This window comes from Rhipicephalus sanguineus, chromosome 8, assembly GCF_013339695.2.
Source record: "Rhipicephalus sanguineus isolate Rsan-2018 chromosome 8, BIME_Rsan_1.4, whole genome shotgun sequence".
Classification (NCBI taxonomy): Eukaryota; Metazoa; Arthropoda; class Arachnida; order Ixodida; family Ixodidae; genus Rhipicephalus; species Rhipicephalus sanguineus.
The window spans coordinates 80,058,922-80,078,913 of NC_051183.1; the positions used below are offsets into that span (position 1 = coordinate 80,058,922).

A 19,992-nucleotide genomic window follows, 5' to 3' on the forward strand; every position below is an offset into this window, starting at 1 on the left:
TAACTCTCCGGGTTTCTGCTCCGTAGGTAAGTACCGGTAAGATGCAGCTGTTATATACCTTCCTCTTGAGGGATAGTGGTAGACTACCATGTACGATTTGATAATGCTTGCCGAATGAGCCCCATCCCATCCTTATTCTTCTAGTTATTTATTCTCATGGTTCGGCTCCGCGGTTACTACCGTTTAGGACGTTTAGGAGCCCTTTAAACCTTTCAGCCCTGTATATTTTATTTTGGACAGATGATATTTTTGTGTGTGTTTTCCTTTTAGGACGCCGGAAGACCACAAGCGAAAAATTGAGCCAGTGGTGCAATTAATTATTTATGGATTTACATGAATAGTGTGAACTTAGGTCATTAGGGCTCAGTAGTTGTGAAATGAGAAAAATGACATCTTTGTTCCTCCTACTCACTAGAGTGTACAAAATATGAACCAACGTCTTATTCGGCAGTGTGCAAGTCCTTGAAACAACTTCGGGACTTCGCCCCGAAAACGGTGATTACCCGCCTCAGCGTATCGGCCTCGGCGTCCCCCATGACTTGGTCAGGCGCATTCATTTTTGCTCCCAGCTTCCCAAAAATGCCACAGTGATGGTGTAGATCACAGTGGGGATCACTGAAGAAATACTCCCCACAAGAACTAGCAGGTTTGGTTTCGTTTCCGCGTTGCTAGCGGAAAGGTTGTGCGAAGGTGTCCAACGACAACGCCAGGGCCGGAAGGTTAAACAGACCAACAACGGTTACGTGTCTTACAGGGCACACTGAAAAGCCAGGCGAGCGTGCTGCTGAACCATCTGTACACCAGTTGCATGAAGCGTATGGCCAACAACCCTGTCACGCCTGAAAGTGCGTCTCTGGCGTTCCTGGAAGCTGTTCGTTCCTGGGGCGTCGGCGAAAACGGCAGCGTGAACGTGGCCAGCATCGCTGCTACTATGGACATCAGGTATACGGTCACTGTAAGCGGGCTAGTGAAGATAAATTACGGTGCTTAATGGTTCGAAGTGGTCTTATGCAAATGTGTACCCGTATTTTGACTGAACAGTAGTCAACTTTGCTCTGAAACGTCCTATGGCGTGAACGTTTCACTGTGGAAGTTTCAGCAGCCATTCAGTCGCTAAGGGCACTATGACGAAAAGTATTTGATCCGTGTAGAGTCCTAATCACTCTTTCAAAACGTTGCCGACAATTTTATGGCATGCTAAGAATTTTATTTTGGTCCAGATAAACTAGCGCCACAGCGCAAAAGACCCCAGGCTAAGTCGGCAAAAGTTTTTATTTTTATTGGAAGAATTGAAATACTAGATAATTGCTCTTGGTTACGGCGCTCGACTGCTGACCCGAAGGTCGCGGGATCGAATCCCGGCCGCGGCGGCTGCATTTTCGATGGAGGCGAAAATGCTTGAGGCCCGCGTACTTTGATTTACGTGCACGTTAAAGAACCCCAGGTGGTCGAAATTTCCGGAGCTCTCCACTACGGCGTCTCTCATAATCATATCATGGTTTTGGGAAGTTAAACCACAGATATAATTATTATTAGATAATTGCTCTTCAAGCACATCGCCGATGACGTCAGAGTGACGTCGTGGAACTCATTTTATTTGCTCATGTTTCAACCGTTTTATTCCGACGAAGTTTACGGAATTGGTATTTGCACGTTCTTACGTACTACGTAAATTTTTTATTGTTCATTTACGTTACAACTTTAACTGCAGGAAATGCCCTCAAAAGGCACTGTTACGATAACATGCGCTGTATGTCCTTCTTTTCAAAAAGAAATAGTACGTACAAAACAAGTCAAACGAGCAAACGTCACCGCTACCACTACGACTATTACTATTACTACTGATGCTTTACTAGTACTACAACTACCACTACCAACTACTGTGCCTGCGGCGGTAGGTTAGATTGCTATGGTAAAGTTGCATGAAGTCTTAGTGCAAATTTCGAAGCAGGAACATTCCAGTACACAAGACATCTTGAAATATGTGAAGACGAAATCATTGCTTTCACTGTCTCCACGGTCTCTATGGCGTGTCCTAGACTTTGATCAGGTATGAACGAAGACGATGTCTGGTGTCCAGTCGCACCGCTGCTGAGCAGACATGGTCACTTCCGCCTGCGCCTCACCATATTCCTCTGTTTGGTAGTAATGGGGCTGCCACAGACGAAGAGGAACACTAAGGGATCAACATGCTCCTCCTCTCCCGGTTAATGGTACATTCCTCACCCGTGCGCATGCGCCTAGATCACTTGAGACAACTACAACGATTCTCCGACGATCTTTGCAGTTGCAGCATAGCATTTCCGCTTTAAGCAAAGATGATTTAAAAAAAAAAACGTGTTGGCAGCACGCACTAGTGGTTCAATGCTTGAGCAACAGCGGAGTTTGTGGGCCATCTAGCTTCTGTCTGCTTCTGTAAGCTCGACTAAGTATTTGCTATGTTTGGCTAGGCATTGCAGGGCTTGGCTATGTTGAACGTCGAACTATATTGCTCGGTGAAGTGTCGTCGTGGCTAGTGAAGTGAACGATGAATTACTATGTTCTTAATTAGCTCAGTCTTAATCAGGTTTCATTAATTAGCGTGATCTTAATTAAAAATTTCTACTAAGCACGCCCTTAATTATCTATATCTTAATTAAAGATATCTTTATTAACGTGGTTGGGATTTGTAAAGTCCTTATTAACAATTAAACTTAATTATTTTTCATTAGCAAGTCTTAAGAAGGATGAAGAAGAGGACGAAGAGCGCGCCCGCCGGCCGAACAGCGCACTAGTAGGTACAGGCCGATCATGATGATATTTTTTTGCTCGCTCTGCACGGCCTAACCCCGATCTTAATCAGCTGCGCTGTTAAAATTCAGTAGACACGGCAACCTGTTCTTGCTTCCTGTCCGACAGGTACTATATGAAGATGGGCATGGAGCACGAGATCACCATGGTGGACTCCGCAGCCAAGCTCGCCCTGATGAATCTCAAGGCGTTGGACCCTCGCGACATCTACGTCCCGGGTGTGGACAACGATATATTTTACAATCGCAGCCTGCTGGCGCTCAGCGGAGCCCTCGGACACACTGTCACCGTAGATGACGTGCGTGCTCTGGTCGCTGAGGTACGCCTGCGATTGTTTCTGCAGCTGATAGCTATCATATATCTATTATGGCGAAGGAGGGGAGGGGGGGAGGCGAACGCCCTATATTTAAATCTAGACTTGATGCTTACGCAGAAAGAAGGAAAAGGGGAGACAGGAGAGAGCGCATGCTACCAAGTGTTTATTTTGAGATCAAGAAGCCAATATATAGGCATGCATATCCCAGTGCCATCACAATGCGCAAAAAACGAAACAATCCTTTATTATCGATATCGCTGATAACCACACTGGAACTATGAAACATGCACCACAATATAACAAACGCCATAGGCTCCCCAAGCATCGCTTAGTGGCGCTGCTGCTCTTGACAGGCAGCGCCATCTCTGGCATAAAAATACAAACTGGGTGCCAGCAGCGCGCGTTTTCCCTTCTCTCCAATGCGCTGCAGCTTGCTTCCGTAGAGCTCTCGCGGTGCACTTGCGGCGTCTCACAATGTACCGCTTGTAGTGCGGCTTCAAAAGGATCTTCAAGCTTGACTGGCACTTCAGTAAAGCGAATTTGATAAAAGGAGAAAGGCTCGTCCATCACGTTTACGGTGCAGAGCAGACGATCGACGACAACGACGCCCGACTCAAAGCGAAATGCATTTCCCAAGTCGCGATTACACAGTTAGGACGTATACCTCGAGGTATGTCTCATTCTGTCATGTTAAAGATGCGTAATGGTCCACGTGCACTCCGAAATGAAGCCGTGTACGCTATCGATGTTCTGCGGTGCGGGCTACGAATCATATGATTGTTGTTTTTATATGGCATGCTTGTAGTAGCAGCCATGCACTTTCGTGAACAAACGTTTGCGGTGTGCAAAAAAAAAAAAAATTATACGGCCATGACACTGTTTCCTGAGAAGGTTAGAGTCAAGTCCTCTGTGCCGCTGGAGAATCACCCGCCGATTAAGACGCGAGCCAGCTAGCTGAGCTTTAATCCCTGTGAAGCAAGATGAACTGCTCGCCTCGTTTCTTCGGTTCTCGCGTCATGCTTGCACTCTCTTTTTATGAGGATATCGACTTGACAGGCGTATAAAACCTGCTGCGCGAACGCGGCTAGAAAATCGCACAAAGTCAGAAGGTGGTTACTTTAGGGTTGCAATTGCAAAGCATGTATTATGTGCCAGTTATATTTAGCGGCTTAAATATCACCCTAATGAAGTGACAAAAACAAAGCAAACCTGCAGAACGATGTCAAAGCTTGCTGAAAATGCACAGACGTCCGTTCCGGCGTGATAAAGCAGCCTTCCCGACGCGTGAATTGCAGGCGCCGAACGTCTGACAATGTGCCGAGTTCAATTGAATTCAACCAACTGCGCAACGCTTGGTATAACGCGAGTGTGAACGTTCGACAACCACGGGTAGGTCTCACAAACACGGGGAATCAAAACACAATGTTGTTTCACCTACAACCGTAACTGGACTTCCACAATGCGAGAAGACAGCGAGTAATCATTACTGTAGTCGCTGCGTGCATGCGCCGAGTTACGTACTGATTCATGTAGTCGAAACGAATGAAAGCGATGAACTCAGACAGCCAAAATAGAAGGCGAGACAGCGCTGTCAGCTATCCACGGCTGCCGTCTTTATTTCTCGTGCGACATGCCCGAGAACCGATACAGTTTCACACGTGAATCGCGTGCCTTGGTGTTGTCTGCACTGTTGTGGCAGGCCACGACACAGCAATACTTCGGACCTCGCTTGCGCTTCCGCGGGGTCTCTTCTGCCAACGTGGAAATGCAGCTTTGCACTGCAAGTCTCTCAGTTCAGCGTGCCAAGCTGTCGGCACGGCGCCCGAGCAACTGAGAAAGCGCGCGCGCGCGTGTTCCCGCTGCCGACAGACAGGCTGAGCTAACTTTAGGCTGAGCCGGCCGCGCATGCACCCTGTTGCATCAGAGCTTCTCTCCAGAGCCGCAGCGCGGCGCTGTCGTTGCGCCGCAAACTTGAGCTTGGGTTCCCTATAATCCTTTTCTACAATAAAAAAAAAACATTTATTACATAAACGAAAGCCAAGCAACAAATACATAACAACGATGAAAAACAAGACAAAGGGAGTCAACAATCATAACAACGTTGACATGGCCATCAAGAAAAAAACAACAACACAAGAAACTTCGAACAGGCGAAAATGTGCACTATAACCCTGTGTTTACGTGCACGTACATATACAAACACAAATGAAATTTCCTGGCGAGTACTTTGAATACTGCAGCACCGCACGCAGCGTGGCGCCATCTCTCGAAGAGGAGGCAAAATCCGCGACGCGAAACTATTTTTACTGTTTGCTGAATGTCTCATTTGAGGGCCCGAAACTTCTCGTCTGAGAGCCCGGATAACGGCGGTGGATTGTGGCTCAAGGCTGCTCGAAGGTCGTGGAAAACGGGAGCTAAAAGCATGTCACGCTTAAAAATTCCGATGAACACCGCTTACGCTTTGCAGTTTGTTTTTGCACCTTGAGAATTAGGCTTAAGAGAGCAGTCGATGTACAGCCACCCAAATGTCTAACTAGCGTGCGCAGCGGAGACTTTTCCGTGTGTCAGCGCCATATGATGAAACGAAGTTGCAAGAAACTGTTTTGTAGGCATGTGCTTTGGGGACATGCACTTGCCCTCACGCTTTTTGGAACTTAATCCAGTTATGTGGCAGAGAAGTAGATCAAAAATTGCCGCTCGCGCACTCTACTTAAAGATTTGCCTGACTGTACTCGAAAGCCTAAATAATGGTGAATTCCACTGGCAGATTCGGAGCACTTCTGGTAGCAGTTTTCTGCTCCGTTCGGAGCAAGTCTGTTCCATTGGCAGATTGAGAGTGCTCCGTGTATGTTTCATTGGTAGATCTGGAGCAGCTCCGCCGGCAGGTTCACTCCACAGAGCTCCTGCTGCTCCGCGAAAAGCGGTGGATTCGACCGGAAGTCGCAAGCTCCTCTCGCGTGCGCAGAGCGTGGCGTACCACGTGCGCGATGCAATGCGCTGTCCGACCGTGCCCGTTGTCTCCACTCGCGCCCGTGAAGGCGAAAACGGCGCGAAACGCGAGGAATGCTGGGCGCTTGCGAAGCAGGTGTGCGCTAGCACCCCCTACCATTTGCCCTGGTGGGAGCGCGTGTGTTCCACTGGCAGATTTCCTGCGGTGGCTCTCCTCCGGAGCGGAGTGCTCGGGGGCAGAGTTCGTCGGCCACTCTGAATCCGCCATTGGAATTCACCACAAGTCACTGTAGGCAAACACCGCCAGCGTAGCGCACTCTCGCTAACATTGAAAAAGAAATGTACATTTTTTTTCTTAATTCCGACTGAACTATAGAGTTGAAAGGAAACCAAGATTGGGCGTGTTGTAGTGGCTTTCGTATGCATAAAAAACAAAAGAAAAAGTGTCAAACGTATATCTGCGTCAAAGAAAAACCTAAATGAAATCTATAAAAAAGCATGTTCCATGCCCAGAGGGTGTGTAGTTCATCCTAAAAATACGAGGGTCGTTCAATAAAGATTTCCCCTGACTAACTTACATTTATTGCAGGATGCTGAACCTGCGCATGTGTAATGACATGAGTCACTGTAGGTCACGTGCCAATTTGGAACTGTAAACTAATAATGGTCTTTCTTTTAGAGGTGCTGAAGTGGTGTGAGGTGTGATAATGGATGCAGTGGAATACAGAGCAGCAGTCAAGTTCCTGTACTTGAAAGGCCGTACTCCAAGGAAGACGTTCGATGAGATAAATGAGGTTTATGGGAAGGATTCCCCATCATATGATGTAGTGAATAACTGGCATCGCCAATTCAAATATGGTCTGATTTCCGTGGAAGTGGCTCCGATTGCAGGGCGACCCCACTACGCTCTCAATGGACACACCATCCAGCAAGTGAAGGCCGCCATTTTGGAAAATCGCCGCATTAGCGTTCGAGACCTAGCCCAACGGGTCAAGATTAGTGTGGGGTCCATGGAAAAAATCATTCAGGACCATCTTCATATGCGTAAGGTATCCGATCGCTGGGTTCTCACACCTTTGCAAAAGCAGGTACGAGTCGAATGCTCCCAGGCTCTTTTGACCATGTGCCATGGAAACCACCAGGACTTTTTCAACAGACTGATTACACAGGATGAATGCTGGGTCCATCACTATGATCCGGAGACTAAAGTCCAGTCGATGCAATGGAAGCACTTGGACTCACCGCCTCCAAAGAAAGCACGCACCCAGCCCTCGACGGGCAAGGTCATGCTCACAGTCTTTTGGGACCAGCACGGAGTAGTTTTGATGGAATTCCTAGCAAAGGGTGCCACGATTACTGGGGCATACTATGCTTCACTGCTGCGGAAATTGCGAGAGACCATTAAAAAAACGCCAGGCCTGCGCGGAAAGCGCAGCACAGTCACAGCGAAAGCTGGAAGAGCGGCATTTCTAGAGCCCGTTGTAAACTCTCTTGGGGCTACTCATACAAGTACACTAGCAAGGTACCCACTACGCTATAAATCACAATATTTGTGAAGTTGGGAAGCACCTACAACGCCATTATTCATCATTGTGCGCAGAAGCGAGGTTCCAGCTACACATATGTAAGGCATTATGTGCACTTTGTTTACGTGACGACTGATGACGATGAAGAATTGTGGCTCAGCCCTTGTAATGGGTTTGAACGTTTAAACAGCTCACCAGTTACGTAATTCGCATTATGTGACGCACGGTCGCTATTTCACTCTCCCATCATGCAATATAACATACGTTGACGTGAGAAAGACAGACAGAGAGAGGAGGGAAGAACTTTATTGAGACCCTGAGGAAATTGATCATGGGCTTATAGGCTTCCTTAGCAACCAATGCAAGTGCACTTGCAAGGAACCCACTACGCTATACCTCATCATAATTTCTGTGACATAGGGAAACAGCCACTATGCCATTTTTCGTCATTCAACGGAGAGCCGTGGTACCCGCTAAAAACATATAAGGCATTATGCGCAGTTTGTGTTGTGCCTGATGACGATGAAGAATTATTGCAGAGCCCCTTCTAATGGGTTGGAAGCATCCAACAGCCCACTCGTTGCGCAATTCGCATTGTGTGACGCCTGGTTACAGAATTCGCGTTGCGTGGTGCGTGGTTGTTATTTCAGTCTTCTACCACACTAAATTACATATGTTAATGTGGTTCTTTCTGGACATGAAGCCTGTATAGCGTCTTCTTGCAAGGCAGTTCCAAGCACCGGCATGGCTCTGAGGTACAACACTGGCAACACAGAGGACCCAGGTTCGAACCCCCGTTCCATCCTGGAAATTTTTTCTTATTTCGTTTTTTTTTCTTATTTCGAGCGATAGTGGTTACGGACACCGGCGGCGGCGGCGGACAACTACGGCGCCAAAAACGGCCGGTGAAATGATCTCATAACAGCTTTCGCTGTAAAACAAGAGACGTGGCATGCTCACCAAAGGCGTTCGCCTTCTGCTAGACCATACCCCAGTTCACAACTCACATGTTGCCCAGACAGAAGCACGCTCCTGCGGCTTTGAAATTCTACCGCATTCCCCTTATTCACCCGACCTCGCACCATCGGACTTCCACCTCGTTCCAACACTGAAGTCATATTTGAAGGGCAAGCATTTTCCAGATGATGAGACTCTGATTTCTGAAGTTACAACATGGCTTTTGGAGCAACCTGTCGACTTCTTCAAGTGAGGTGTTTATAGTTGCATAAAAAGATGGGAGAAGTGTGTGTCCCGGGGTGTCACCTATGTAGAGAAGGACTAATAAATCTGCAAAGTTTCGTTGCTCTCCGTCCACAGGAAGTGGGTCAGGGGAAATCTTTATTGAACGCCCCTCGTAGTTAGCGCATGGCGTGATGGCAAGCGCGCGCAAGGTAATTGGTTAACGATCGCTTGCATGAAAACTGACAGTTGTATGACAAGGTAACGTTCAGAGCATGTCAGGTAAAATGTCTCGCCGTTAACACAAAAAAGCTGTTTAACGATAAATCTCGGCGTACGCTTCACGTGCTTCTATAATAATTCATGCTTGTGCGTTAGAAACAAACTACTTACGGGGTAATACAGGACAAGCTTAATTTTTTTTTTGAATTGGGATCTGCAAGCTATTTGAATACAGTGAATTACCTCTTTCGCGGGCTCAACTATTCCACGCTGCGTCTTCATTTACTCGGTAAAGGTGCGCAGGCAGTCTGCAGGGAAGTACGGCACCAAACGCGGTAACTACTCGCTGTTGGCCGAGATCTACCGGACACCTCTGTTGGACGCCATGATGACGACACTGTGCGACTGCAACGAGTACGTCGCCGTTGAAGTACACGGTGCAGATGCAATCGGTGAGACCCTTTCGCCATCGATGTTCTACGTCGAGGAGTTGAAGATGCACGGCGCATTCACACCGGGGGCTTGTAAGGGTGTCACACGGTGCACTGCTGATCGCGATTAAGCCCGACCGGGATCAAACGTCTCAGCAGAAGCTGGCTCCCTCCCTCCTGCAGGTTTCTTAAAGAACAAATTACGATCATGAAATTTGATCGGGATCAGATGCGATCGCGATCAAGAGTGACCCTGTGTCACCGGTATTAGGTATGTCGCGCTACCAAGATTGTGGCAAAACGACGGTTACAAATGATCGCTTTGAAAGCGATGTTTTTATAGCTCGAAGCGTAAAGAAATGCGGCAAGATGTGCCGGTCACATGTGTATTTATGTGCGCCGTTTCCCAATAATCGATGCTCTCTCGATTGTGGGCTTGAGGTCGATCAGCCGTTTCTGATATAAAAATCTTACCTTTTATCGAAGTCACGTGTCATTTCAGGTTGCCACATTTCATTGCTGCCTGGATGTGAACTCGCGACTGTCGTCGTTGCCTGCAGCAACTGCACGGTGGCGTTGCTTATTACGTGGATGAAAGTCCAATTCCTGGCATGGAGGAAGGAAACATTTAGAACCATAGGCGCGCGCAGGGTTCCCCTTCACGGGGAGCGAAGGTTCATCGCAGCGCCCACCCTCCCTATTAAGTCAATGTAATGAGCAGACTTTGCACCCCCCCCCTCTTAGGTGACTAGGCGGGGGGGTGGACTTCACGACCGGACTTCACGGGCGTCTGTGAACTGCTAGCGCGATTCATGTGTGTGCTCAAGCTAACTGTTCATCTCCTCTTTCTCTTACTGTTGTTCTTTCTTATCTATCCTATATATTATCCTCCCACCCCACGTATAGGGTAGTCAACCGAGCCAAAGCTTGAATAACCTCCCTGCCTTCCCTCTCCATTTCTCTCTCTGTCTCGCCTCGGTACGTGTTCCAGGCGCCCAGCTTGAGGTGTTCGGTCGCCAACAGCTTCGGGCCACCGTTCTGGCCTACCTGTCCCTGTGGGCCTCCGTAGACGTTCTGAGGGGCGAGATCAACGCCACGTACGCCGGCGGTCGCGGCGCCGAACACAGCATGACTGACAAGATGCGCTACTGTGTCGAGAACGTGATGCGCGTCAAACACATCTGGGACATCATCGCGGTCGAGAGACTGCGCACGGAGGAGAAGGACCGCGCGCTCAGGCGAGTGCACACGAATTTCCTCGCAAGCGATGAATGCAAGATGCACGTGAAAAAAAAAAAAAGAGTCGTTTTTGTGTAGGTCTTGGTGTAGTTATAAATCCTGCGCTTAATGCAACTCCACTACCGTGGAACCCGAGGAAGTGCGTAGCGCGGGCAACCTAGCGATTCTCTTGGCGCTTCCCACCACCTCGGCGATCGCACTTGCCGAGGCGGTGGCGCCCTCTCTTGCGCGGCGCGGGTATCAGCCGCATGTTTCAGAAGCGTTGCGAAATTATTGCGATCGATTTTTGGTTAGTTCTGTAGTTTATATTGTTTTAGACCTTGTTCGTCTATTTTGCACGAGTTTTGAGCCTTGTGAGCCTTGTTTTAGGCCTGTATTGACCTATTGACCACTGCGTGACAATGCGACATCAGACGTTGGATAGACGACACGCCGAAGCTCTAAAGTGTTACGCACCTAAAAAAATCTCATGGTCCCTCCGTATGCATTCCCCTAAGACGACTCTAAGGCGAAAGCCATCATCTTCTTTCTTTTTTCAGCCAATTGTATTGATTCCCTCCCCTCCCCCCGAAAGCTTTCTCGTGGTTTTGCACTGCCTTCGGCATCGCAGTCATTGCAAGCTTTCTATCGTCTTCTCACGGGGTTTTTCAGTGCCTCCAGTGTCGGCCTATATTTGACCAAACGACGATGATGCCATCATGTGATGTCGTGTTATGCGTACGTCATTGTGACGTTATGATCGCGCAAAAAATTTTGGCTATCTATGACCCCATGTAGTGAGGTCATCACAGGCCGGTGATATTTCGCATGGCTCGTGTTGACGCCACCGACGTTGACTCCATTCTTGAGTTTGATGAGGTACTTATAGCTTACGCCTCAAAAAGCATGTAGTGTTCTATGGAAGATGCTAAAACGCCGGCTACCATTTCTCAAGTATAGTGTGCTCATTAAAGGAAATAATTCAAAAGTCAAGCGTTGCATCCTACTTATTTATTGTTAAAGGGAAGCTGAAGGGGTTTTAGAATTCGATAAAACTTTGTGGTTTGCAAGGGCTGACATTATTGTCGACGATGTCGTAACCTTTGCCGCTGTTGTTGCAGCAGGAGCTTCAGACTACGGGAAAGAAAAGTTTGTCTTGCTCCGCCCACGCGAGCACACCTAAAGTGTGGATGGGCCAACTGTGTCATTTTCGGTTACTTTCGCGGAGTCGTGCTGCGCTCAGACGGAAGGTTCCCGCCGCCCACTGATCCGAACTGCGTGAACGCTGTTTATGTGACGAAGGCTCAAGTAACTATGGCGAAGCTGAAAGCTATGCAGCTGGATTATCATATCTGGAATAACGACAAACAGGCGAGCGCAACGTGAACAAGCGTCTCTCGTATGTAGAACCGTGGCCCCCGTGACTAACTTGTGACGTGCCGTTGTCGGAGCTCAAGAAGCCCTGCCGCGACACCCTGTGTTTTTTGGCAAAACGTGCTATTTGCGTTCACTTTTGAGAACTCTTACATCGCTTTTCAAATTCACCAGGGACCAAACTGTCCTTACACGCTCCAAACTATTTTTTTTTCAGAGCACTTCAGCTTCCCTTTAAGCGGGAACACTGCGCTTTAATAGATTACGTTTTTTTTTTAATTCTTGATCGATTTTCAAGGAAGACGCCTTTGGAGCGGGTGGCATCGGGTTACAGCCCAGCCCCGTGAAGAAAAGTTTCTTTGTTTTATTCATAAATTTCTGTATGCCGGTGATCATCTTACGTGATGTAGGGACGGACAGTTGTCTGGTTGAGTTGGCATAGAAATGCCTGCGCACTAAAGCGGTACACCATTTAGAGTACTTTGTACGCTACTGTCGGAGAGCTGTAAGATGTCCCTACTTTGATAGAAGCCCGATAGCAACACCGCGCTACCGAGGAAATATTGTGTGCATGGTGTACTTATAAAATGGGAGATGATTTAGATTACCAGGTACCCTGCTATATCAGTTGTGTTCAGAAAAAAAGTATATCACTGACGGTTGACATCGATAACAATTCAACATAACAACTGTTTGATGGACATACGTTTACGAGAATCACGAAACAGACTTCAGTTATGTGGGCATAGATCAACACATAGAATGACGCGGATGCAACGCATACAATTGATATTTCGCACATTAAGACACATATACAAATAATTTGTCACAAAAAGCAAGGAATACATATACACACTACATGGTTAAACAGAATGCACAAATAAAACGTGAATATGTACATTTTTCGTAATATACAAGGTGTTTCTGCGGATACCATTCGACAGCCTACCAAAACCAGGCAGGCCGAAAGACGAGCTTCGCGCGCCTCGACCCACACAAAAGGGCAAGACCTGTGCCGAAGAAATTCCTCCACGCCGAGAAAAAAAGAGCTCCTCCGACAGAACAGGCAGAAGCTCCGAGTACAGCCCCTCTGGGATTGGGAAGAGAGCGAGACGGCTACGGCCTGCTGCAACCGCCTCGCAGCGGTTGCGCCAAAGCCAGCAAACGTCGGCAATAATGAGAAGGCACGCGAAGCGGCCTCGAGAACAACTTTCAGGAGAAACGAAGCGACCTACTGCGAGGCCGTGAAATCCGGCATGCACGGCCCTCCAGAAAATACGAGCAATGACACATCGCCTCAGAACGTGCTGATTTGTTTCCAGAAGGGGACAGTGCGGACACGTTAGTGACTGGACCATTCTCCACTGCTCAAGGCGGTGGAGAGTGGGAAGCACTCATCGTCCCAGGAATGCGATGCTCGCGTCTCCCTCTGCACGAGTGGGCGGATTGTGACCGGGCCAAGAGGGGGGGTGGGGTTGGAAGGGGGGCGCCTGCGCGCGTCTGTTTTCTGCGTGCCCCTAGCGGCCAATTTCAGCGAACTTGGGACGGGGCACTGCGAGCAACGCAGCTCTCTCTGGTCAGTGGATGGTGCCTATAAGCACAGAGTGTCAAATTAAGAATAACGATACTACACAGAAATAGAAAACGTTTCCAAAACACAGGAACACTTAAAAAGACGTGAAAAAAAAAAAAAAACACCAGAAAGGCGATAGCGCGTCAGCTTCGCTGCTTCGATGGCTTTCAGGGAGTGCATTTTTCTTAAGGCGAAAAACTTTTATGTCTAAGGACAATGATAACTGTTGGGGCTTACCGTCCCAAAACCACGATATGATTATGAGAGACGCCGTAGTGGAGGGTTCCGGAACTTTCGGCCACCTGGGGTCTTTAACGTGCACCTAAGCACACGCAGGCCTCAAGAATCTTTGCCTCTATCGAAAATGCGGCCGCATATGTCTCATGGGTAGAAAAAAATCACATTTTCGCCTCTAGGGTGAAGCTATGAATGCGACAGCAACAAATTGGAATGTTATACGAAGTAAGGCTAGCAGCTAACTCCTGTAGCGTCCGATCTGGCATAACGAAAAAAAAAAAAACGCTGGCGTAAGGAAAAGTGGCCACTGCAGCGAAAGAAGCAACCGCCTTCGCGTTGTCTATCACTTTCATCGCAAATCGAGTGGTGTGAGCAGCATGTACGCAGGCATGAGCCTTCTTCTGATACATGTAAAGAACAGCGCGTGCGACGGCGCCTGGCTCAGCCACTTGCGGAGCCATGCAGCCACCACCCCGCCCCATGGGCCTTTCGCGTGACGAAAGAAGGCCGGCTCGTTTCCTGTCTGCTTGATAAGCGTTCGTCGCCTGTGCTCGCACGCTTTCAGTCGCACATAGAACATTCGAAGCTTGGGGCGATGTCATCGATTCGTACTTTATACGGGACATCACGGCGACGCCGGCACTCACGGCAACAACGCGGCGGAAGTCACCGTATAGTTGCTATCGCAACAAAAATCCTGCGTCCGGCTACGCCTGGCGTCGGTGTGAGCTCATATTGTACCAAAGAACACGTGACCAAGTGATGGCATCATGTAACAAGGTCAAATTGTGGCGTCATGTAGGGCGTCTTCTTATGGCGTTATCAGACACCTGATGATGTCAAAACTGCGGCATGTTCGCAGATGCAAGTGAGGGCTGTGCAGGAAAGGGAGGTGGTGGCGAAGTGGTATTTTCAAGTAAAACAATTAAATGAACGTAAACGAAATCTTCAACAGGCTGAATATGAACTTTGAGCCTTTATACTCTGTTTAATGCGTATATAGTGTGCAACACTGTGGATGCTTGCGAGACTTGTTCGCAACAAGAAATAACTTGGTGTTTTCACCAGCAAAGCCGGTTTTATGCCAGAACAAGAAAGAGACTGTTCCAAAGTTGTTAGAAAATTGTTTTTCAGCGTTATCTCTTTCGCTGAGTTTGTATGGGGGTGTTTCACTTGAATCCGAACACCGCTGGCCGGAGAAGAGAATTTGGCTTCTTTATAAAGGCAATTCTTTATGCTGAGAAGTTCCACTCTATAATGCATAAAACTAAAGGCGAGTTGGCGATATTTTTGCTTGATATTCATGGTTAAACCATGGGTGCAGTGGTTAAGGCATGATTAAGTATGAGCTGCTTGCAAATTATTGGTGATGACTAGCGCTGACTAATCTTCGGGTCTCTTTCGCGCTGTTCACGTAGCCATGGAATACCAACCAGCCCGGTCCCACACCTTGGTTGAGATTATTGGTATACGAACATTCGATTCTTTCTGTGGACAATGCGTCAATGCTTCATCTTAAATGTGGTACAGGAGACGGACAAAGACACCACGAGCACGAATATCTTTTTTTTTTAATTTTCCTATGCTGCCTTCTGCGGTTTTTGCAGGTTGTGGTTGGGAAGCGGACTTTTAACGGGATAACGTTAAAGAGAACGTTTTCGGTGGCGATCCTAGACAACCGCGATCGCCAGAACGAAAGCCTCCGAGATGGAGAGAGGCGTGCGGAGACCATACCAAAGGTTTCGCGCCTTTTCCGCTAGGGGAAGTGCGCATGCGCCGTGGTACTGTGAAAAAAGGCGAATTGAGCTCGTGGTGTCTCTTTCTCGTCCTCGAGTCGTGCCACCCAACCAGTGTGAATCAGTACGAGCTCTCTCTACTCTCAGTACTTTTGCCGCTTATAGTCTACTTCGCGCGGCATTCTTAATTTCGCACCGACTGCGGCGCCGAGCAGGACCGTGTACCAAGTCGTGTTGGCGGCAGTTCTGGTAGAGTTTGGAGACATGTTCGCCGGCAGCGACAGCGTCACGTCACTCATTAAAGTCGTGTCCCGCCTGCGTCTCCTGTTGCCCCCGGAGGTCGTCGAGCCTTACACGAGGATCCTGCCGCCTGTCCACGAGTCTCACGCCGCCAGCGCGCTCGCGCTGCGGGAATTCCGAGGCCGTGCGAGAGTGCTAGACAGCTCGCGAGATTTGCTCGAGGTAAGTTCGTACAGTCAAACCCGACTATATCGAACTCGGGTCAATCGAATTATCCTTTATATCGAACTATTTTCAAACGCGACAGTGCTTTAACGTGAATGCCTAGGAAAATTTACGGCTACATCGAACAAAAATAGCCGGAAACTTGATATATCGAATATCTGGCAGTGCGAAACAACCTAATAATTTCGCTTTTCCTCAAGGAGGGGGACTTTCATGCATCTGGGAGAGAGAGGCTTGTGATATGAAGGCGCCGCGCAGCGCGAGTAAAAACCACCGCTTGCCATTGCGCGTTTTCTCCATTCGTTTCTCCACTCCCTATCGAAAACCCGAAGAACGTAGCTGTTCTCCGCAAGGGGCGCGATAATGAACACAGTCGAGCGTACAAAAAATTGGTTGATCCCTCCGTCATAGGAATCGGTATAACACAAAAGTGAAATGTGTCCTCACAGAAGTAGTTTATTGTTTATAGTGCATTGGTATATGCGAGCTCGTTCAATGTGTACCGTTGTTTACGCGTCCACGTTAAGCACCGCTTAATGTGGACGCGTTGCACTCACGTTGACGCCTAGTGGCACATCTTCGTACCGACGACAAACGCCCATGATCAAGATTTAACTCTTGCGGTAGCTGAAATTCTTAACATATACGTGGACTCCGCATATGGAGGATCCCACGCAAAGATGGCATCAACAAGCACATAATAAACACTAATGCTCGATATACACTCCTTCAAAGCGTCGTGAAATGTGAAGAGAAACGCTACGCGCGTCGTGTCTTCCCTGTAGCCTGGCCCGCCCTTCTCACAGGGCGAGCAGGGAACGCTGTGCGACAGCCAGGCGAGCGTCGGAGAGCTATTTGTCGATATGGATGGATGCTATGGACGAGGCTTGCGCTAAAACCGCCACCTCACGGTGTGTTAAAGCGTTGACGAAATTAAACTTGTATAGGAAACGCGCCGAAGGGGACGGTCGTTGCAACGGCGCCTGTTTTTTTCTTTCACAACGAAAGCTGTTATGAGATCATTTCACCGGCCGTTTTTGGCGCCGTAGTTGTCCGCCGCCGCCGCCGCCGCTGCCGCCGCCGCCGCCGCTGCCGCCGCCGCTGCTGCCGCCGCCGCCGGTGTCCGTAACCAGTATCGCTTGAAATAAGAAAAAAAAACGAAATAAGAAAAAAATTCCAGGATGGAACGAGGTTCGAACCTGGGCCCTCTGCGTGTGAGCCCAGTATTCAACCTCTGAACCATGCCGGTGCTTGAAACTGCTTTGCAAAAAGGTACTGTACAGGCTTCATGTCGGGAAGGAACCACATTAGCATATGCAATATAGCGTGGTAGAACAGTAAAATAAGCACCAAGCGTCGCACAACGTGAATTCTGTAACCAGGCGTCACACAATGCGAATTGCGCGACGAGTAGGTTGTTGAATGCTTCCAACCCATTACAAAGGACTCTGCCATAATTCTTCGTCGTCATCAGGCACAGCATCAACAAAGTGCGCATAATGCCTTACATGCGTTTAGCCGGTACCACGGCTCTTCGTAGAATGACGAAAAATGGCACAGTGCCTGCTGCCCTACTTCTCAAAAATTGCAATGATTTATAACGTAGTCGGTTCCTCGCAAATGCACTTGTATTGGTTGCCAAGGAAGCCCACAAGCGCATGATCCATTTCCTCGGGGTCTCAGTGAAATTACAATGATTTATAGCGTAGTGGGTTCCTCGCAAGTGCACTTGTATTGGTTGCCAAGGAAGCCCATAAGCGCATGATCCATTTCCTCGGGGTCTCAGTAAAATTACAATGATTTATAGCGTAGTGGGTTCCTCGCAAGTGCACTTGTATTGATTGCCAAGGAAGCCCATAAGCGCATGATTCATTTCCTCGGGGTCTCAGTAAAGTTGTTCACCCCCCCCCCGTCTCTCTCCCACGTCAACGTATGTTATACAGCATGACGGGAGAGGGAAATAGCGACAGGGCGTCACCCAATGCAAATGACATAACTGGTGGGCCGTTTAAAGCTTCCAACCCATTACAAAGGGCTGAGCCATAATTCTTCATCGTCATCAGTCGTCGCGTCAACAAAGTGCACATAATGCCTTACAGACGTGTAGCTGGTGCCTCGTTTCTCCGCAGAATGACGAATAATGGCTTAGTAGGTGCTTCCCAACTTCACAAAAATTGTGATTTATGGCGTAGTGGGTACCTTTCTAGTGTACTTGTATTCTATCCCCCAAGAGAGCTTACAACGGGCTCTAGAAACGCCGCTCTTCCAGCTTTCGCTGTGACTGTGCTGCGGTTTCAGCGCAGGCCTGACGTTTTTTTCGAGCCGGGTGGTACAGATGTCACCGCCCCGTTATAAAGGGGACGCTCATAGCATCCATCCATCAAAGATCACTATGAGAGGCAAGTGTGAAAGATAAAAGGCGCGTTCGATCATGTCGCCTCCGTAATGTGTTTGGCGCTAGCTCAGTGGGCTAAACGCCCGCCAGCCATCGTCGCGGACCGAGAGGTCATGGGTTCGATCCCCATCAACGGAACTTTTTCTTATAGTTTTCTTTCTTTGCCATCTGATCGCATTCATTTTGCTGACGTACTTCCGTGACGGAAATACGTCATGAAAGTCTTGGTGGACCCCGGCACAAAACACTTTCGTGTTAAAAGGAAGTGACGTTGCCGCTGCATACAGCCTCCCAAGAAGCACGCTGAGTGTTCCACGGAAAAGCAAGGCCAACATTAGGGCAAAGGCAGGCTAGAAACTTCCGGAGCCCCACGAGTACGCACAGCTTCATATGAAGATGTTGAGAAGCTGTTTACAAAGATACCGTATTTTCTCGCGTATAATCCGCCCCTGCATATAACCTGCACCCGAAACTACAAACCGGGGAAAAATAAAAACTAAAAGAAAGGAACACCCGCGTATTGCCGTGAAGTCGCCTTCCTTGCATTAACGTGAAGGAGTGCATTGAAGCGAAGTTGCGCACGGAAATTCGCACGGAGAATAAAGAAAATGATTTAAAAGCTTTTAATCGAACTACGCGATATATCGACGCAATCCGCGCTTTTTGAGATTTCGATATATGTGGTTTCGAAAGTTACGGTATGGCAAAGTTCTCTTCAAAAAAGTTTAGGGGCGGCCATTTTGAGCGCGGGTAGTGGGACGGGTTGTGGGAGGGCGGGGGGCGTTTACATTACGTTTCTGGCCGCGCACTTGTGGCATCTATTATAAAATATGTGGCACAAATAACAGCCGGCGCGGACTTACAAGCTCAAACAGACGTTTATTAGCTTCCGCATGAGCCCAGAACGTAAAGATGGCTCCTTCGTTCCGGTAGAACGAGCGCACGCGCTCGCTGGCCCAAAGCTCGTCTTCTTCTTCCAGCAAGCTGAACGCGGGAAATTCAACACATTCCCGGCCGCGCAGGGGTGTCTCGTCTGTACGGTCAGGCGCTTGCTGTATTACCTCCGTACGCGTCGATCCTTCCGCTTCCTCGACGTGGCCTGAAGTTGTCAGCCTTCTATTTTTCGGACTCCTCCTTCAGTTGCCGAAGCTTCTCTCGTGCTTTGGCATGGAGACTGAGGACGTCCTCTCCTGCCAGCTCGCTGATTTAGGCGAGCAGGTCCACAGGGCTCTCAGCACATTGTGCTTCGACTGTTTCAGCAGCAGGCATCTGTTGCCGTAACGGTCCAGCGATGTCCTGACGTTCAGGTTTTCTTTGCTGGGAAGGCATTTCTGTAGTCTTGGGTCCAATTCTTGTAGCACTTGGTGAGGTTGCGTCTTCTCGTGTGAGCAGTGAGGGACGCTCTTGAATTTGCTGGATGGCAGCACAGTCTTGCGTGCACAACCTATCGTCATTCGGGCGATTCTTCAGGCTAACCAATTGTGTCCCACTTCCAATAGTCTGTTGATGCAGACACGTTACACGATGCCCTGGCTGTTTCTTTTCTGTACCCAAAGTATGGCGTTGTTCCTCGACCAACTG

General features: G+C 48.6%; 1 protein-coding gene across 1 annotated transcript; it reads left to right on the forward strand.

The window, feature by feature from the left end:
- The first annotated feature begins 742 nt into the window (after positions 1-742).
- Positions 743-19,692, forward strand: LOC119402165 (uncharacterized). The gene is made up of 6 exons (XM_049418289.1): positions 743-942; positions 2,899-3,109; positions 9,278-9,434; positions 10,405-10,651; positions 15,767-16,013; positions 19,552-19,692. Exons 1-6 carry the CDS (start codon positions 809-811, stop codon positions 19,690-19,692), a joined length of 1,137 nt encoding a protein of 378 aa, XP_049274246.1. The 5' UTR covers positions 743-808.
- Positions 19,693-19,992: the final 300 nt, after the last annotated feature.

Excerpts from the sequence above, each read along its gene's own strand:
- LOC119402165 (XM_049418289.1), top strand. The coding sequence starts at position 809 with ATGAAGCGTATGGCCAACAACCCTGTCACGCCTGAAAGTGCGTCTCTG. Across the intron at positions 943-2,898 it reads GCTGCTACTATGGACATCAG|GTACTATATGAAGATGGGCA; the intron begins GTATACGGTCAC and ends CCTGTCCGACAG. Across the intron at positions 16,014-19,551 it reads GCTCGCGAGATTTGCTCGAG|TTGCCGAAGCTTCTCTCGTG; the intron begins GTAAGTTCGTAC and ends CTCCTCCTTCAG.